At 38.9% G+C, this 17929-nt stretch overlaps 2 protein-coding genes across 19 annotated transcripts in view; one reads left to right on the top strand and one right to left on the bottom strand.

The window, feature by feature from the left end:
* KMT2E (lysine methyltransferase 2E (inactive)) overlaps positions 1-4607 on the top strand; it is a 119006-nt gene extending 114399 nt beyond the window's left edge. For 3 of the 4 annotated variants that reach the window (XM_073328500.2, XM_073328501.2, XM_073328498.2), the window contains 3 exons: positions 279-367; positions 725-816; positions 2334-4607. In XM_073328500.2, coding sequence (XP_073184601.1) covers positions 279-367; positions 725-816; positions 2334-3851 — 1699 coding nt within the window. In that variant the 3' untranslated portion in view covers positions 3852-4607. Of the gene's footprint in view, positions 1-278; positions 368-470; positions 567-724; positions 817-2333 lie in introns of all 4 variants that reach the window. The other variant, XM_073328502.2, reaches the window with a different exon arrangement.
* A 582-nt stretch (positions 4608-5189) lies between these two features.
* SRPK2 (SRSF protein kinase 2) overlaps positions 5190-17929 on the bottom strand; it is a 310148-nt gene continuing 297408 nt past the window's right edge. For all 15 annotated transcript variants that reach the window (XM_073328503.2, XM_078851153.1, XM_078851154.1 and 12 more), the window contains one exon: positions 5190-8819. In XM_073328503.2, the coding sequence (XP_073184604.1) occupies positions 8635-8819 (185 nt within the window). In that variant the 3' untranslated portion in view covers positions 5190-8634. The remainder of the gene's footprint in view (positions 8820-17929) is intronic.

Here is a 17929-nt window from a genome sequence, read left to right as displayed (position 1 = left end):
GAACATGTTGCAGAAATTGTTGAACTTATTCCATATTTGAAGTGAGAATCTATTAAAATGAACAGCCTAATTAACTGATTACATGTTTGTCGATAGGAACATTCTTTGTCTTTTGTGTATACTGTCTATACAAGAACAAGTGAGTATGCTACACAGTATTCTTTCCCAAACAGCTGCTCTCTCACCCTATGTTTGAGTTTAAATTATATACATCCTGACATGTGAAATGTAGAATTAGATCTCTTTAATGTAAAGAATATTTTGTTTGTTTTTTAAAGGACTGCTTCAACTTCAGTGGAACAAGTGAGGGAGCGAAGTTATCAAAGAGCTTTACTTCTCAGTGATCATAGGAAAGACAAGGACAGTGGTAAGTTGGCTTACTATCAGTCCAGAAAATGGATTCATTGAACTAATCCACATAATAGCTCTTAGCCGTTTTAATATTATGTTCAGATCTGCTTCATCTGTAGGACGAGAATCACCTTGTAGTTCATACTCACCATCTCATTCAAATATCATTCCTCAGTTGCAACTTAAGGTCCTTTATTTCACTGAACTAATGGAAGGTCAGTAAGCAGATGACCTCGTATCATGCTTGCAGTGTTGAATCATATCACTTAGAACTTGAAAAATAGTTCTCTGGAGTTGAACATAAACTGTTCAGTAGTGTTTACAAAAGTCTTGTTTATCAAATTTCTACATTTTACTGTGATTTTGTTTGTAGACCCTGATCCTGAAAATCCAGAGTCCACAGCTGAATGTCCATCCCCAGATACTTCTCAAAAGACTTGCAAGAGTCCTTCAAAAGCAAGCAAGGTAATAGAGTGTGTGTGTGTGTGTGTGTGTGCACGCACACACATGCGTAGATAAGATGCACCCAGCACTAATGTGTAGTTTGATTAGATTAGTATGTAGTACATTTGGGAATGTCTTTCTTGATTGTTTGAAGTGCTTTTCACTTAGGTAGTTGTCAAGAACTTTTTTCTTTTACCTGTTATGTATCTGTGTTGAATATGAGCAGCAATAACTCTAGCCAAGTCTCAACCATGTAATATGCCACATAAGACATTTTTCATCTAATCCAAGTAAAAAGTTACCATTGCTTTCATTCATGATAGGGATTCTCAATTGCAAAGGACTTGCCAACACCAACAAGCACATTTAAGATCATTATACCTTAGCATAGTACAAGTGGTATTGTTTATCAAGATTTTCTGATAATTCCAAAGAATAACCAGACTGATTAATCTGTTTTTTATCCTAATTCTCTGGAATATGAACAGATAAAATCTATTCAATCCTCATAGATCATAGGCTCATTCAAATATGGAATATTTTGGCTATCTCAGTTCAATTAAAATTTGGTATGTGTAATGTTGAATGGTAGTGACCAAAGTCACAATTGCAGTGAATTTTTGGGGGAGACAAATTGTTTCAGTGGTTTTGCATTTTCATTTTAAAAACCAAATAGATATAATTTTACAAGGAATCTGAACTCTAATCTTTGTGCTTAAATTCATATTGAAAATAAAGTGTCAGTTTTTTAACAGAGAGGGTAATTAACACTGATAGGAAGAAAATTGCGTGGTAGCTACTGGCATAATATTAAATGGAGGAATTCAGGTTGTAATGTTCAGTCAGTTTGTTCACATTATCCCAGTTTTAAGATTTGAAGTTTGATGTGAAACCTGTAAATTATTTTGTATAGAACTTGAAATAAATCCCTTAGTATCAGCAGTCCAGGGCTTTTATAAATAACATAGATTGTAAGATATTTCAAGTAGTGACGTCTTCTCCAGTGTTGTTTTTTTTAAAACCTGGGATGCTTTGTATGCTGTATAAATAAGAAGTTTCAGTGCATTTTGGTAACACTATATCATGAGGATAATGCTACCATTAAGGAAGCTTAGCCTTCCACCTGTATCTATCGTTTTCTTTTTCTTTTTTCTTCAAATAATGAACATCCTGTGCACCTGCCAAGGAAAACAAACTCTTTTTGATTTCTAAAACACTTACTGGGTGAAAGTTATTTTTAAGAAACTGGTTTTTATATATATATACTTCAAAACATTTTGGGGTAAAGTTACACTGACTTTGTTAAAAGAAAAGGAGTACTTGTGGCACCTTAGAGACTAACCAATTTATTTGAGCATGAGCTTTCGTGAGCTACAGCTCACTTCATCGGATGCATCCGATGAAGTGAGCTGTAGCTCACGCTCAAATAAATTGGTTAGTCTCTAAGGTGCCACAAGTACTCCTTTTCTTTTTGCGAATACAGACTAACACGGCTGTTACTCTGAAACTGACTTTGTTGTTTCTCTTCATCTATCTAGCCTTCTTCACCTGGTCCTGTAGTTTCAGCGCAATCAATTGGGAGAACACCCACAAAACCAGATTCTCACTGGGAAACTGCAGTTAATGCTCCAGAGGCTGAGAATGCGAATCATCCAAAATCTGAGCTGCAACAAAAACAACTGACAAATAATGTCCAAGTACTTTCAAAAACTCACCCATCTCAGTCGCATTTGCGTAGTTCAACAGAGCAACTTTCCCATTCACAAAAGCTGCCTTCTGCACCTTTGAAACTGCACTGTCCCCCTTCACCTCATGTAGAAAATCCTCCAAAGTCATCTACTCCTCACGCACCTGTACAGCATGGTTATCTTTCACCAAAGCCTCACTCACAGCAGTTAGGATCTCCGTACAGACCTCATCATCCACAGTCACCTCAAGTTGGAACACCTCAGAGAGAAACACACCGAAGTTTTTATCCAGCAGTACAGAACCTTCAGCCTGGTAGTCAGCAGCAAGCTAGTGGACAGTTGTTCACCCAGGCACCTTCAGGACAATCTTCAGCAACTTATAGTCAGTTTAACCAACAAAATTTGAACAGCAGTGCCCCGCCTCCACCTCCTCCCCCACCCCCTTCTTCTTCTACTTACTATCAAAACCAGCAGCCCTCTGGAAACTTTCAGAGTTATAGTCAGTTAAAGGGTAGCATACCCCAACAAACTGTTTTCTCTTCTGGACCAAATCAAGCACTTCCTGGCACTACGGGCCAGCAAGCAGTTCCAGGACACCATGTAACTGCAGGGCATTTTTTGCCATCTCAGAACCCCAGTATTCATCATCAGGCTTCAGCATCTGCGGCACCTCCTCCTCCTCCTCCACCACCTGCTCCAGGACCTCATCTTGTACAGCAGCAAAGTTCCCATCAGCAGCATTCTGTAGCACACGTAGTAGGTCCAGTTCATGCCGTGGCAGTAGCCCCTGGATCACACATTCATTCTCAAGCTGCTAGTCACCATTTGCCGCCACCACCTCCACCCCCAGGTCCTCTGCCCCACCATCAACCTCCTCATTCCACAACAGGACATCAAGGTCTGCAAGCACAACACCAGCATGGAGTAAATTCAGCTCCTCCACCCCCGCCACCTCCACCTTCCAATGTTTTAGGCTCTGGGCATCACCCAGCATCAGCACAAGGGATACACCATCCATCACATCAAGGACCCCCACATTTTCCTTCAAGTGCTCATTCAAATGTATCTTCCTATTCATCACAAGCCCCACATCATACAACGTTGGGACCTGGACCTCAACATCAGCCTGCTGGAACAGGACCTCACTGTCCACTACCAGGTCAAGGTCCTCATATCCAACCTCAAGGACCAAACAGTATTCCAACACCTACAGCTTCAGGGTTCTGTCCTCATCCTGGCTCTGTAACCCTTCCTCATGGTGTGCAAGGACCTCAGCAGGCATCTCCAGTGCCTGGACAAATTCCTATTCACAGAGCACAGGTGCCACCAACTTTTCAAAATAATTACCATGGTTCAGGGTGGCATTAAAATGGGACCCTTGCTCCTAAACATTTTAAAAATGTTTCTGTAAGATAAACTGTGTATATTTCATATGTACCTGTTCAAGGTACTTTTTAAAGCTTGTACATGATACTTTGTATAAAAGCAAACACCAGTGCTCTTTCATTGTATTCTTTCCATTTTTTTGCTTTTTTAAAATTCCTGAAAATGTGCTGTTCAGCCAGTATTAGGTATTTCTTTTTATTTTGTAAGTGAACATTCCAGCAGTTTTTTCTGGCAGTAGATTTGATGCTGCATAATCTTTAAATTTTATTGTTGCAGTTAAATTCATTTAGTGAATGTTTTCTATATTACTTTTTATACATATGTAATTAAATAAGTACACTGATAAGAGATGGCACGAATAGGTTTTTCATTTTCTTCTGTCAACAGTTCTTTGTGTGCATATAGCTAGAAAACAATGCAATACAGATTTTTATAGTTTGGCGTGGACATGACTTTTGTTTCATCAGTTATTTACAGAAATGTAATTTAATGTATAGATTGTTTCTAATATCTCTGACAACTGCTGTAAATACTGTTTCTTTTTGCGTGTAAAATTGCTTAAGGCTTCTTTCATTTGATATAGTACTGTACATAATGACAAGTCTCTTTTGCAAAAATGTGTGATCTTTGTGGAAGTAGTACAGTATATGATCTTTAATTTTTTAATATACTGTCACATTGCAGCACTGGCTGGGCATTTTAATTCATGTTAATAAATCACAATTATGTCAGTTTTAACACTGTCCTGAGAGTTGTGTATTTAAGGAAAAAATAAGGTTATAAGTGACTGCATGTCCAGCTATTTAAAAATCTGCCAGGATTGTGAGTGCTATAATTAGAAGTGATGGCAGTACTTTATTTCCTCTTCAAAAATACTCTGAGTTCCCATTTCATGGATATTTTATTCTTCCTGCGAGGAAAGCTGACCAGTTGCATATTCCACCTCAAATTTCATCTGTGAAGCTGTCCATTAAAGCAGGGGTTCTCAAACTGGGGGGACATGAGAAGCTTTACGGGGCAGGTGGGGAACTTACTGTGCACATTCAGAGCTGGGTGGCCAGAGAGCAGCAGCTCCTGGCTGGGCACCCAGCAGCAGTGCAGAAGTAAGAGTGATAATACATGCCACTCTTAATTCTGTGCTGCCTTCACGGCTACTGCTCTCCGGCTGCCCAGCTCTGAAGGTGGGTGGTGTAAACTACTACAGCCACAAAGAAGAGGGGGCAACAATCAAATAAGTTTGAGAACCACTGCATTAAAGGTTAGTGTGTTCTTTTCCTGCTAATCTTAGTGATTAGAGATGAGGAAAAACTACTTGAAATATCAGTGTAGTGTCAGTTTACTGAAACATGTTACATTATACAAAACTAATCCACACAGTTTATGCATTGTACAGGATAATTATTCATACATTGGTACAGTTACAGTCTAGATCCATACCATTCAAATATTGGTTATTCTGATCTTGAAGATAGACCCCAGGAACATTTGTACATATTTTGGTACCTATAGGTATGTTTCCTATTCTAAAAGTTCAAAATAGAATTCCAACATGTATGGTTTGTTAGATTTTTATAAAATAATTCCTGAAATGCACTAAGACATTAAAAACGACCACCTACATTGTGAAGAGAAGACATTTCAACATAAAAATGAAAAATTTATGAACTTTATTACCAAAAGAGAGGAGATGGGTATGTTTTTGTGGCTAAAGAGTAACATGGAGGGTAATGGACTTAACAGAAATGAATAAATACAGCCAGAAAGCTTATTGTTAAAATGCAAGTTCAGTGTTTTAACTTTATATCTAGGATAAGATATCTGTAGGGTAATGAAGATGCTGCAACTATGCTTGAATGTGTGCACAGAAGAAATGTGTGCACCGATTTTTATGCTATAGAACATGAAGACAAGCCTTTAATCATCTTATTAAATACCAGTCTGGTGGTAGGACCAATTATTTCAGATCTTAAAACTAATTCACTTGGCTGTATATAATTTAAAAGTTTAATTAGTCCTGTGAAACTAGCTGAAGGCATGGGGAGTCAAGTAATTTTTCTACTGTAGCTTATTGTGGATGTTAATTTTTTTTCAGGTTTTTAAGAATCAAGAAATTCCACCAGTTTATAAAAAGCTAGTATAGCAGATTGAGTAAAGAGGAACTGTTGCTTTGTCTTTATGTTCAACTGCTACTGGTGAAAGAAGGCATTGGACTGGTAACAGCATTAGAAATAGATTTTCTTACTACTACAGGAAAGGCAATTCAGTTCCATTACTATTCACATCCTTGTATTTTTTTCTCCTGAGTCTAGCAACCAAAGTCTACTAGGAACTGGCTAAGACCATCAACTAATTAAACGACCAGAGCTTTGAACAAGTAACCTCCTTATCCCAACCCTATAGAGCCCCAATTTATTACTTTACTGTGGTGGTCAAAGCCATTGTATTAATAAAATAAGTGAGTGGATCATTAGCTAGCTTGGAAGCAAGAACTCATATTTTGTACGAGACATTTTGTCAGTATAAATTGAGTAGCTACAGCTTTTTGAAAGAAATGGGTAAAAGACAGCATAGTACGTGTCTGAAATGGTACTGTTTAAGTTACCACCATTAACTGAATGTTAGGATACCAGTAACTTTTGTAAAAATAGCTACAGTAGTGAAAAGAGCTGTAATATTGGAATATTTGGTTTGGTGCCTAGAAAGTGACGTTTTAAACTAATATTTCAATTCTTAAGTTTTTCTTTCCTTCCTGTATTGAAAATTTATCACTTGTTGCAACAGGATGAACCTAAAGGCAACTCCTCGATGAAACAGAAAATTTTACCTCCTGTCTTCTCTTGCTTTCATTACAGCATTTTGTCTTCACACTATCAATATTATCCTTGCTGCCTTTTTTTTAAAAAAAAACAGCTTTCCAGTATGAAGTCCTTAAGTAGATGCTCTCTGCTCTGAAACCCAAATGTTAGCATTGCCAAATGTGGCTGAAAGTCTCTTGAATAATAGCATATTGTGTTGTACTCTACCAAGAGGTTTTAAATAATCTTCATTTTTAATTATACACAGAAGGGCAAAAAGCAAGCAAAGGTTACTTTAACTTGAACAAGTTCTGTGGAATGCCATTTCTGAGTCTGAACAAGCAATGAGTTAACTGTTGCAGGTGCTATTTTAGCTCTGATGTATTAAGTAAAATATTTTAAGCGTGTACAGATATTTTACAAATGAATTGTCAACTGGCATTTCCAGTATGCTAGGTTAAAAAACCTACTGAGAAATGTGACTATCAAACAGTTGGATTTACCATTATCAAGCATTTGAATGACCAGCACAATGTCTGAAAAAACAAAACACTTTAATTAGACAACTGCAAGCACCTCAAACAATTGGTTATTGTTACAACACAGAGCTATCTTCTCACAATCTAGTTATTGCAAAGGCATGTGAATAAATTTAAAATGGACAGTCAAAAAAGTGGCACCATAATTATGTAAAACCAGAAATAAACTTACATTCACCCCACTGACTTCTAAAAGAGGGCAAAATACGCCTCCATATTTTACATTCTAAAATCTGTATTGCCTATGAATTTGAGTATTTAGCTTTTTTCACCCCCGGAAACATTTACAATTTTGCGTGCAACTTACAAAGGGCAAACTAATTGCTATATATGTCAATTCATGGGGGGAAAAGCTAGTGCAATTCGTTTTTGGAGCATGTAAAGCTATGAATGGAATGAGCATGAACTGTCTCAAACATTGAATTATTTTGTCCTCTAAATTATATTTGCTTTTTGGTCAATCCTTTTCGTACCCCAAGCATATATTATTGTAAAAGATCAGTAATCCTAGACAGAATATTTCCCATGCTCACTTTTAATCTTTTGGGTATAGTACAAATTACAGTGCTTATAAAAAGGCAACACCATATAGTACCATGTCTTCACTATCACATTGTAAGGGAAATTGCTATTTTCTCCTTAAAAGCACTTAAAATAGGCAAAAATTCTAAAAGGGAGTGCTAAATGATAATGCATACTTTATCATTAGAAAGAAGTCTAGCCTTCCTTTAAAGTGCCATTGGTGGAATGAAGTCTTGTAAACCAGAGCCACTTTGTTTATAATCTAATGTACAGGAACTTCTACAAAATGGAAAGTTTACACAAATCCTTAAAGCAGCTTGAAGTCCGCTACATGCAATTTGTATGCTACAAAGCTCTTTAAACTTAGTAGCTTTACTCTGAAATCTGAGTCCCCATCCCATATTTAAATGGAAATAAACATTTACAGGGTGCATTTACATACACTATAATACAAGAATGATGTCCCTTTGTCAGAAAATAAAATTGTACAATTCCTTGCCATTTCTCAGTTCTGACTTGATGTCAAACTTGTAAATTATATAATACTCAGCTAAAATATTTCATCATAAATAGTTACAAAACCTGCCAAAACACAGAGGGATGGGGGGAATAGTTTGTTCAAAAGTTTGACATTTGAATGCCACACAACACAAGAAATGATGCTTAAAGACACGTTAAGTGTTTTCTGAAGAGAGTGGGTCAGTAAACTACCAGCTGAAGACAAGACTACCCTTCCCCAAGAATACAGTGCACAAAAAGCAAAATGTCAAACAGTACCTCAAAGCAAAATAAAGGTCTGAGGATGAAGCCAGCTCACTTGTGATCCTGTTAAAGAATTTGTGACAGTCACCATTTAGGTCCGATGCACTGGAAGTGGTTGCTGGTTCAATCTTACATTTGAAGATTCTGCTAAGAATTCAACCATGGATGCCTAAGGCATTCTCCAGCTGAAGCTCGTTTTTCTGGAACCATTTCTAGCATGGGAATCAGGAAATCTGTGAACTGTGCGGCATCTTCATGAGGCCAACCATATTTTTCCACGAGCACATCAAAGAGGCTCCAAGGTTTTAGCTTGGTAATGTGCCGGAGTTCTCCTGCATATAAAAATGTTCTGTTAGAAAGTTCTCATTATCCTTGATTATTACTTGTTCAGTCTCTCTTCCCACTGTATGCCTAAACTATTTAGTGTAGTATGTTACTACAGTTCTCCCTGAAAATAAACCCATCCAGTGTTTTATTCAGTTGAAAAAAATGAAAAACCTTTCTCAAAGCACATTCTGAAGGCATTATTTCCTTTGAAATTACTATACTAGATCTGAAAACCACTGTAAACATACTTCTATTATGTTCCTACCTTCTGCCTTCTTTTGATAAGAAAGCATGTATTTACAATATACTTGGTGATACTGGCTTTAAAAAAAACCAACCTCGCAAAGAAAAGCTAAATAAAATTAGAGTGAATACTGATAAAATCATCTGCAACAGTGGACGTTTCTAGTATCAAATACAATGAAATGCACTTTAGTTTGGTATCCATAGGAACAGCATGTCCTATTGCTAACACTGTATGCAAAGACTGTCTGAAAGTCATTTACCATTCATGAGACTGAAGCAAAGTAAGGCAACACTTTTTCAGTTTATACTGGTGAGTTCCATGAGTATTGCTATGAATATTATTACTATTTACAAAATGAGAATACCTCGTCTTTTCATTGACTCTGTTTTGTCAAACTGACAATTATATATCATCAAAAAACAAAGCAAACAAAAAACCATCAGAAAGCCCAAATTAAGAATTGACTTCACACACACATTTTATTTGGAACATTAGCAATTGTAGATGTGGTCACGCAAACAACTTTAACTTTGTCCCTTCTCATACTATCTCAATACAGCTTCTTCTCATCTATCCATTACTCAGATACATCACCAGTGACAAAAAACACGTTTCTCTCAATAAATTTGTGTGATGGCATGATAAGGTTTCTGATTGTTCCCATGGTGTCACTATGGAGGCTGAGCAAAGGCTGTTTGCATACTCTGAACATTTGGATGTTTTTGTAAAATGGAGCCTGAATTTGACATGACAAGCCTCAGATTAGTGCATTCTGAGGAAACTGTAACATTCTCTGGGGTCTTTGGCTGAGGGGTAGATACTTTGATCACTAACTCTAGGTAAAAGTTTTCTGCAAGAAATTCTGCTAGGACTTTTTATATGTTTTAAGAATTGCTCAGTGACAGGTATCCATCCCTTCTGCCCTTCCAAGCTCTGACATGACTGGCAGAGCTTGCAAGCTAATCAGAAATGGACCCCATTTTTTCCTAAACTGTCTTGCTTCATTTCCATTCTCCGTACTAATTCCTTTTCCCTGCTGTGCGCCTTCCAGAACAAACCTACCTGCACCCTCTGGGGTTTCCTGCCAACTGTGCCCAGCCTCACGTCCTTTCGCACATGCACCATGCACACTTTTCAAAGCGTGTATCAAACTGATGTGCATGTATTATGCATGCATCAAACTGGTATGTATTATATACACTTCCAAACACAGGTATCGATGCATGCACTTTTGTATTCTCACAAGAATACCTTTTAAATAGCTACATGTTCTCTCGCAAAACCTAGGGCAGGCTCTTCTACTCATTAGGGATGCCCGGTAGATTGAAATTTGAAGTTTTTATGTGAATGTTTCAGAGATACGACAAGTCAAAGTAGTATTAGGAAAATCTATGAAAAGTGAATAATTAGGACATTTTAAAGCATCCCTCAAATTCCTTGTGATGGGTCCCAAACTTTCCAAAAGTATTCTGCCCTAAAATGAGCTGTGGCCTAGGGTTATTTTAGTTTTGATGAAGTTAGGGAAGAAAAAATGATGTTGAAAACTGGATTTGTAACAGGACTGGATTCAACTTTAACTACACCCAGACCAGCACCCCTCCAATAATTTAATGGAAACTTCTTCCCCTTTCCCTTCATTTAAGTACTGCTGAATGTCCAATTTAAACCTACAAAAAGTATATTCATAATTAAAGCTGAAAAAATAATTCAAAAGAATTCCTAGAAATGCAATCCATAACTGTAAGAGGCACGACAAGTCAACAACAATAAAGCAGGGGTTTTATGTAACAATCTCACGAAAATTTCTTTGATCATGCACTTTTTCTTGAAAACACACACATTCCTAAAAACAGACTTATTCAAAAGGTTTAGGACCGATTCTGGAAGGGACACGTGCAGACACACCTGCCAGAAAAGTTATGTACAGCTAGGGATGCATGACACAGAAGTTTTTTGCACAGCCTCGGCTCCCCCAATTGTCTGAAAAGCTTTCTGCAATAGGAGCAAGGGAGGATGTTCTGGTGCAAGGGTCCACCTGTTTTTGCATTATTTCTTTCCCTCCACTCCGTTAAATAGCTAGTAGTATTTTTTTTCCACTAACAACCTCCAAAGGCATACTCAATAGTTATGCTAGCCTAGCCAGCATCCTATGAAACAGATTTAGCTCATGAGGAAATGTAGCCTTAGTAAATACCAGTTCATCCACAGAGTTTGAAGAGAAGAAAAAAGAGAGAGGAGACTCCGACCTTGAACAACGCAAAACTTTTTTCAGGTTCTATCCCAAATACCCAGTCATCTTCAAGAAAAAAATATCTACCCAAACGGTGAATGGAGGCGGATTCTTTAATGGAGAGGGTCAGGACCTCTTAGGAGGAAGAGTGAGATGCCTGGCACTGAGGGGTGACCACACTGAGACCATGGGTCATGATGAATAAAATCAATTTAATTAAAGTGTTTGTAGAACCCTAAAGGACAGGGGGCAATCAACAGGGATCTTCAAACATGTCATCAGATTTGATTGAAGATCTGATGACTGCAGCACAAGAGGATCTAACTTATAGACCTCCTCACGTCCAAAAGATGGCTAGCATAAGCAACAACCCCAGGCTAAGTCAATGGATCCATCCCAACTGATTCAAAGCCTGACCAAGAAGGTTCCCAGATCCATGCACTTGCAACTGAAGTAGGAAGAGTCACAGGGGAGAAATGTAACTGCTGGGGCATGAAGATTCTAAAGATGATGACCTGCAAAGCCTAAGAGCTCAACACTCTCCAGAACCTCAGCTGAAACCAAAACAGGAGCTTGATAACAGTCTATCATCAGTACTGTGAGCAGAAGAACCAAGAACAAATCTCCTTCCAGACCCAGAGGACTCTAAGTCAGAGACAGAACTTTTCCACTTCTTATAGATAAACAGCAACTTGGCACTGAAGTCACTCAAGATCCATATGTAGGAATGGTTATGAAATTAAAACAATTAGTTTAGTTAAGAAAATAATGTCCGCTTTATGCTTTGTGGCTAGAAAGGAAAAGGCCCCACTCAGCAATTAAAAGAAAGCTGTGACAATAATAAGAGGAAGTTACTCACCTTGTGCAGTAATGATGGTTCTTCAAGATGTGTGTCCCTATGGGTGTTCCACTGTAGGTGTGTCTATTGATCAGAGATTAGGCGGATTAGTTTCAGAGTAACAGTCGTGTTAGTCTGTATTCGCAAAAAGAAAAGGAATACTGCCACAAGTACTCATTTTCTTTTTAGGTGGATTAGGTTTCCCTAATCCCTGTACTATTGATCAGAGATATTTGGTAGCAGTGTCCGTTCAGCCTGCACATGCTCTTTCCCTCCCTTGTGTTGTGCCTTGAGGCTAATTAGCGTTGCATAGGCAAACCACCCTCAATTCCTTCTCTACCACAAAGCCTCCATTGAGAACTCCAAAGTAGAGGGGAGGAGGGAGGGTTGGGAAGCACCAAGAGAGGGACACATCCTGAAGAACCATCCTTACTGCACACAGTGAGTAACTTCCTCTTCTTCTTTGAATAATGTCCCTGTGGGTGACTCCCGAGCAGAATCCCCAGTGGGAGATTGGGGCTTCGGAGTCGAGTCTGTTATGGATGAGAACACTGTGGAGCTGAAGATAGCATCGGAAGCAGAGTCTCCAGTAATCACACAAGTGTTCTGTGAAGGTATGAGCAGATTCCCAAGTTGCTGCCCTACAGATTTCTGAGATAGGAACAGTCTTGAGGAAAACGACAGAGGTGGAAACCAACCTCATCAAATGTGTGCAGATTATGGATGGAAGTAACACCGTGCAACCATGACAACAGTGGTTAATACAATTGATACTGCGTGCAGATGTGATCACCCCATCTCAAAAAAGATATATTGGAATTGGAAAAGGTTCCGAAAAGGGCAACAAAAATGATTAGGGGTAAGGAACGGCTTCCGTATGAGTAGAGATTAATAACACTAGGACTTTTCATCTTGGAAAAGAAACAGCTAAGGGGAGATAGGATCGAGGTCTATAAAATCATGACTGGTGTGGAGAAAGTAAATAAGGAAGTGTTATTTACTCAACACAAGAACTAGGGATCATCAAATGAAATTAATAGGCAGCAGGTTTAAAACGAACAAAAGGAAGTATTTATTCACACAATGCACAGTCAACCTGTGGAATTCCCTGCCAGAGGATGTTGCGAAGGCCAAGATTATAGCAGGGTTAAAAAAAGAACGAGATAAATTCATAGAGGATAGGTCTATCAATGGCTTTTAGCCAGGACATACAGGGATGGCGTCCCTAGCCTCTGTTTGCCAGAAGCTGGGAATGGGCGATGGGATGGATCACTTGATGATTACCTGTTCTGTTTGTTCCCTCTGGGGCACTTGGCATTGGCCACTGTCGGAAGACAGGATACTGGGCTAGATGGACCTTTGGTCAGAGCCAGTATGGCTGTTCTTACGTTTGAGACCCATTTGGAGAATCTTTGGGCCGATATTGCTACGCCTTTTGACCTTTCCACAATGAAGAGGAAAAGATTAGGAGATTTTCTAAAGGCCTTTTTCCTGTCCAGATAAAAGGCTAAGACGCTCCTAATGTCTAGTGTAGGCAGTATAGCTGCCCTGGTATCATGATAAAGCTTTGGATAAAAGGTTAGGAGATGAATCAGCTGTTTATGTGAAAAGACAAGGTCACCTTGGGGATGAACTTCAGACGTGGCCTAAGAGTAGCCTCATCTTTAAAGAATACTGTGAAGGGGGGGTGCCATTAGTGCTGCTATCTCCCCTATTCTCCTCGTCAAGGTGATGGCCACCAGAATTGCCGTCTTCATTGACAGGTATGTAAGTGAAGAAGTGACCATAGGTTCAAAGAGCATTCTAGTCAGGCTCTTTAAAACTAGATTTAGGTCCCATGTTGGAGTGGGGTGTCTGGGTTGGGGATAGAGGTTCACTATGCCCTTGAGGAATCTCTTTGTAGTTGGATGGGCGAAAACCAAGAATCCCTCAATTTGCTGATGGAAAGCTATTATAACTGCAAGGTGTACCTTGACCGAACTGAGGGATAGCCCTGACGTCTTGAGATCCAGCATACAGTCCTATACCACAGGGAAGGTGGAAGACTCCGGGTAATTTGTCTGGAATTGCACCAAACCTGAAACCTAATTCACTTCGCAGGTAAGCGTGTTGGGTAGCTGATTTTCTACTGTGTAGTAGCATTTCCTGCACCTCCTCGGAACAGCAGGTCTCTATGTGCTGGAACCACAAAGGAGCCAAGCCTTGAGCTGGAGGATCCGCAGGTTGGGATGAAAAGTTTGTCCTTCATTCTGTGGGAGGAGGTTGGGGGATGTTTGAAAAATTGCCAGCTGTGTGAGGTACAAAGAAAAATGGACTTAAAATAAACAAAAACAAACCTTCCCACTATTCTGTTGGTTGGCAAGAAGGAGGGGAAGAGATAGAGAGGAAGGGCCTTGGAAAGAAAGGAGGTTGTACATTTTATCTGGGTTAGGACTGGAATAAGGGTGAGTGGTCTCAAATTGGTTTCTAGCTGAAATCAGTAATTGGCAATGACATCACCTGTTTGTTAAAGGGTATAAAAAGTAAACTCTTAAAGGGTTCGTTGCTAATACCGGCCTGACCACGCTGGAGCCCACCAATATGGGTCTAAGCACCCTAGGTTTATCTTGGTTGTAAGTATCTTGATTAAATACCTATAAATGTTTGGTTACCGTTTGGATGTAGTAAATCGCTTATTATTTAGGCTTTGGGGGAATGTTTAGAGCAACTGTATAACTCCTTTGGATTTAATAAAGGATTTTATGATTAAATTAGTGTTTGGTGGTGTCCCACATTAATATTAATAATTTCAAATATTAATTCTAGCATTTTGGAGACCACAAAGAGATGCCAGACTTTAATTTCAGTTGCTCTGAATCCCCAGAGTGAAGGGGTAACGACCGATCCTCTGGGGCAAGTACAGAAGTTTCTTCTAAAGAGAAATTCAGTAACAGAAGGGGACTACAGGGAGGTACTTTGGATCACTATGTAAAAGAATGCCTGGCAGAGCACAGCAAAGATCTGTACTTGGAGAAAACTCTTTGCAAGTACGGCAAACTGTAAACTTGGTAAACTTGGAGGCTAACTGTACAGCAAACTGTACTTGGAGGCCAACCCTTTGCAGGCAAAGTGCACCACCTTGAAGAATGAGTGCAAAAAAGCACAAAGATAAGCTCAGTGCAGCCAAGAGAAATTGGCTGATAAATGTGTCACTTTGGGAGATAAGTAAGTGATTTAAGGGGGGTTAAAAGGAGCTTTTGCACAAATTAACACTGCAGAGTTTGGAGGGAATTAAACAGTCAGGGGTTGTGGAAACCTTAAAGTGTGAAAGTGTTATAAGAAGTGAGTGCTTGATTTGATAATAAAACCCAGTTATGGCAGTACAACTTGGTATAGTCATGCTGGGTGGAACCCTGGTAGTCAAACAAATTATACAATGGGGTCAGGTGGTTGCTACTACCACCATTGTTTTTGGCCCCAGAAGCCTTTTCAGCTATTCTGAAGGACAATGGGCCCTTTTCCCAAAGGAATGGTCTATAAATAATCAATTATAAATGACTGCTGAAGGTACAGAGACACTCTGATTTAAGAAAAGGAGTACTTGTGGCACCTTAGAGACTAACCAATTTATTTGAGCATGAGCTTTCGTGAGCTACAGTTCACTCTGATTTAAATCATTTGACTATGGCCGATTTAGTCAAAATCACTACAAGGAAATAAGGGGTTTCCATTGGAATTTGCCTCTGAATGCACAAGGGAATGTAATCTGGGTACAGCTGTGTAAAAGGCAATTAAAGCAGTGCAATGGATGTTAAGGAAAAATGTTTTTTTAAAAAATGTAAATATATTTATGTAATTACATAAGGTTTTAAGGACCTAAACAAACACTCCTGGTTTGTAAATCCCTATTTTGTCTTTTTAAAAGATTTCACTAAAAATCTATTTGCATCTTTCATTCAAGGTTGCAAAACTGACAGACTTTTTTGTCAAACACAGGTAGCTAGTGTTATTTGGCTTTGTTATTTAGCGTTATTTTACCTTGGGGTACCTCAATGGTTTTATAAAGTTTAATATCATGTAAATAAGGACTAGAGGACATGGCTGTGGTGGCCAGAACCTGGGTAGTGGGAAGAGATCCTGATCCTTTTTCAGTAATCAAACAGCAACTAAAAGAGTTGCGTGAGAAGAATGAAAAATTAAAAAGATAGTGCACCTTTGGAGCAATAGCAGGGGTGAGGTACACAAGAGAAGAAATGTTAGGAACACTGAGCCTTAAGGTGGCCCTGAGTAAGCAGACAGTCACTTTGATTTTGTGCTTCAGCATTCCCATGAATTCTTATCGAAGAGTTACACTTCATGTGAAAACTGACACGGCCAATATAATGTGATAGCAAATAAAAGTGGAAGTTAAACAATGGAAAGAACATGCATTTCCCCCATGGAATATGCAGCGTATGCTGTAACAGGGGTAAAAGTAATGTAAGCAAAACATGCTAATTAATTAAGATCCTATAAAGGCTACGAAGAGGAGCAATGTTAGTTTGTGTTTTCTTCTTCAGATGGCTGTGCGTTTTGGAAGCAGAAACCAACCCAGCATCAAGATCAGGGAATATAAGAAATGGAACCATTAAAAATCTTATCCAAAAGTTATGATTAATTGTGATGTAAAGTCAATGTTATTAGGGAATGAAAATCTATTTGGTGATGTTTTGTAAATGGAAAAAATAACTGTATTAAAACTAAGTAATTGTAGAATAGATTGAAATGCCCTAGGTTGTAAACAAATACAACTAATTGCTTTGGGTTAAATCTATTAATGATGTGCTATACGTAGATGATATTCTGATGCATACTGCTGACAGGGAAAGCCATTTAAAAGCACTGTAAACCTTGTTTGCAGGTGGTTTCCTTCCTGGGACTAACCCTGCAGTCCCTGGGACTAACCCTGGCCAGCAAGCTCCTGACAAATAAAAAGTTAAGTGATTTTGGAGCTGCCCTTCTCTACCTCAGAAACCGCACTGCTATCCCCCACTGGGTATGACAGGATTTTGTCAAGACTTCATCTCTGACTATGAAGCAATCGCTGCACCCCTGTACTAGCTCCTGAAAAGGTAGGTGGGAATTGACACATCCAGCATACCCAAGCAGTCTAAAGAGGTTTTAACACAAACTCCAGTTCTTCACACCAGATTATACAAAACCTTTTGGATTGCTTTTAGCAACCAGGGACGCAGCCATTTCAGCTGTGTTAACTCAGGACTATCATCACGGGGGAAAAAAAGAACCTATTGCTTATGTTTACAGGGTACTGAATTGAGTTGAAAATCAGCACAGCCCCTGTGAAAAACATGTTTTGACACATTTTAGATATCTGATAGGGTTAGGACACACAAAACTGTTCACTGCTCATACTCCGTTAAAGTATCTTTTTGTCTGGGTCAATCAAAGATGGTACAGTGTCTAGTCCTAGACTGACACAGTGGTCCTTGCCACTGGAAGAGCACCAAATCGAAGTCTGTCCTCTGACATAACCCTCACCTTTGCCTGCAGAACTGTTAATTGAGTTACTCCACATGAGTGTCCTGGAAAAGTGGCCCTCACCCCTATTATAACATGTAGTGTGGCGCAGTGACTGGTTATGGTAACACAAACAAGTTTATTAACTACCAAAAGCTAGATTTTAAGATAGCAAACAGATCAAAGCAGATTATCTAGCAAATAAACAAAAACGCAAACTAAACCTAACATACTAGATAAATTGGACATGAATTAGCAATTTCTCACCCTGACTGATGATACAAGCAGTCCTCCAAGTTTCCAT

The sequence above is a fragment of the Lepidochelys kempii genome, chromosome 1 (genome assembly GCF_965140285.1).
Source record: "Lepidochelys kempii isolate rLepKem1 chromosome 1, rLepKem1.hap1, whole genome shotgun sequence".
Taxonomy (NCBI): Eukaryota; Metazoa; Chordata; order Testudines; family Cheloniidae; genus Lepidochelys; species Lepidochelys kempii.
This window is presented reverse-complemented; position numbering and strand designations above follow the sequence as displayed.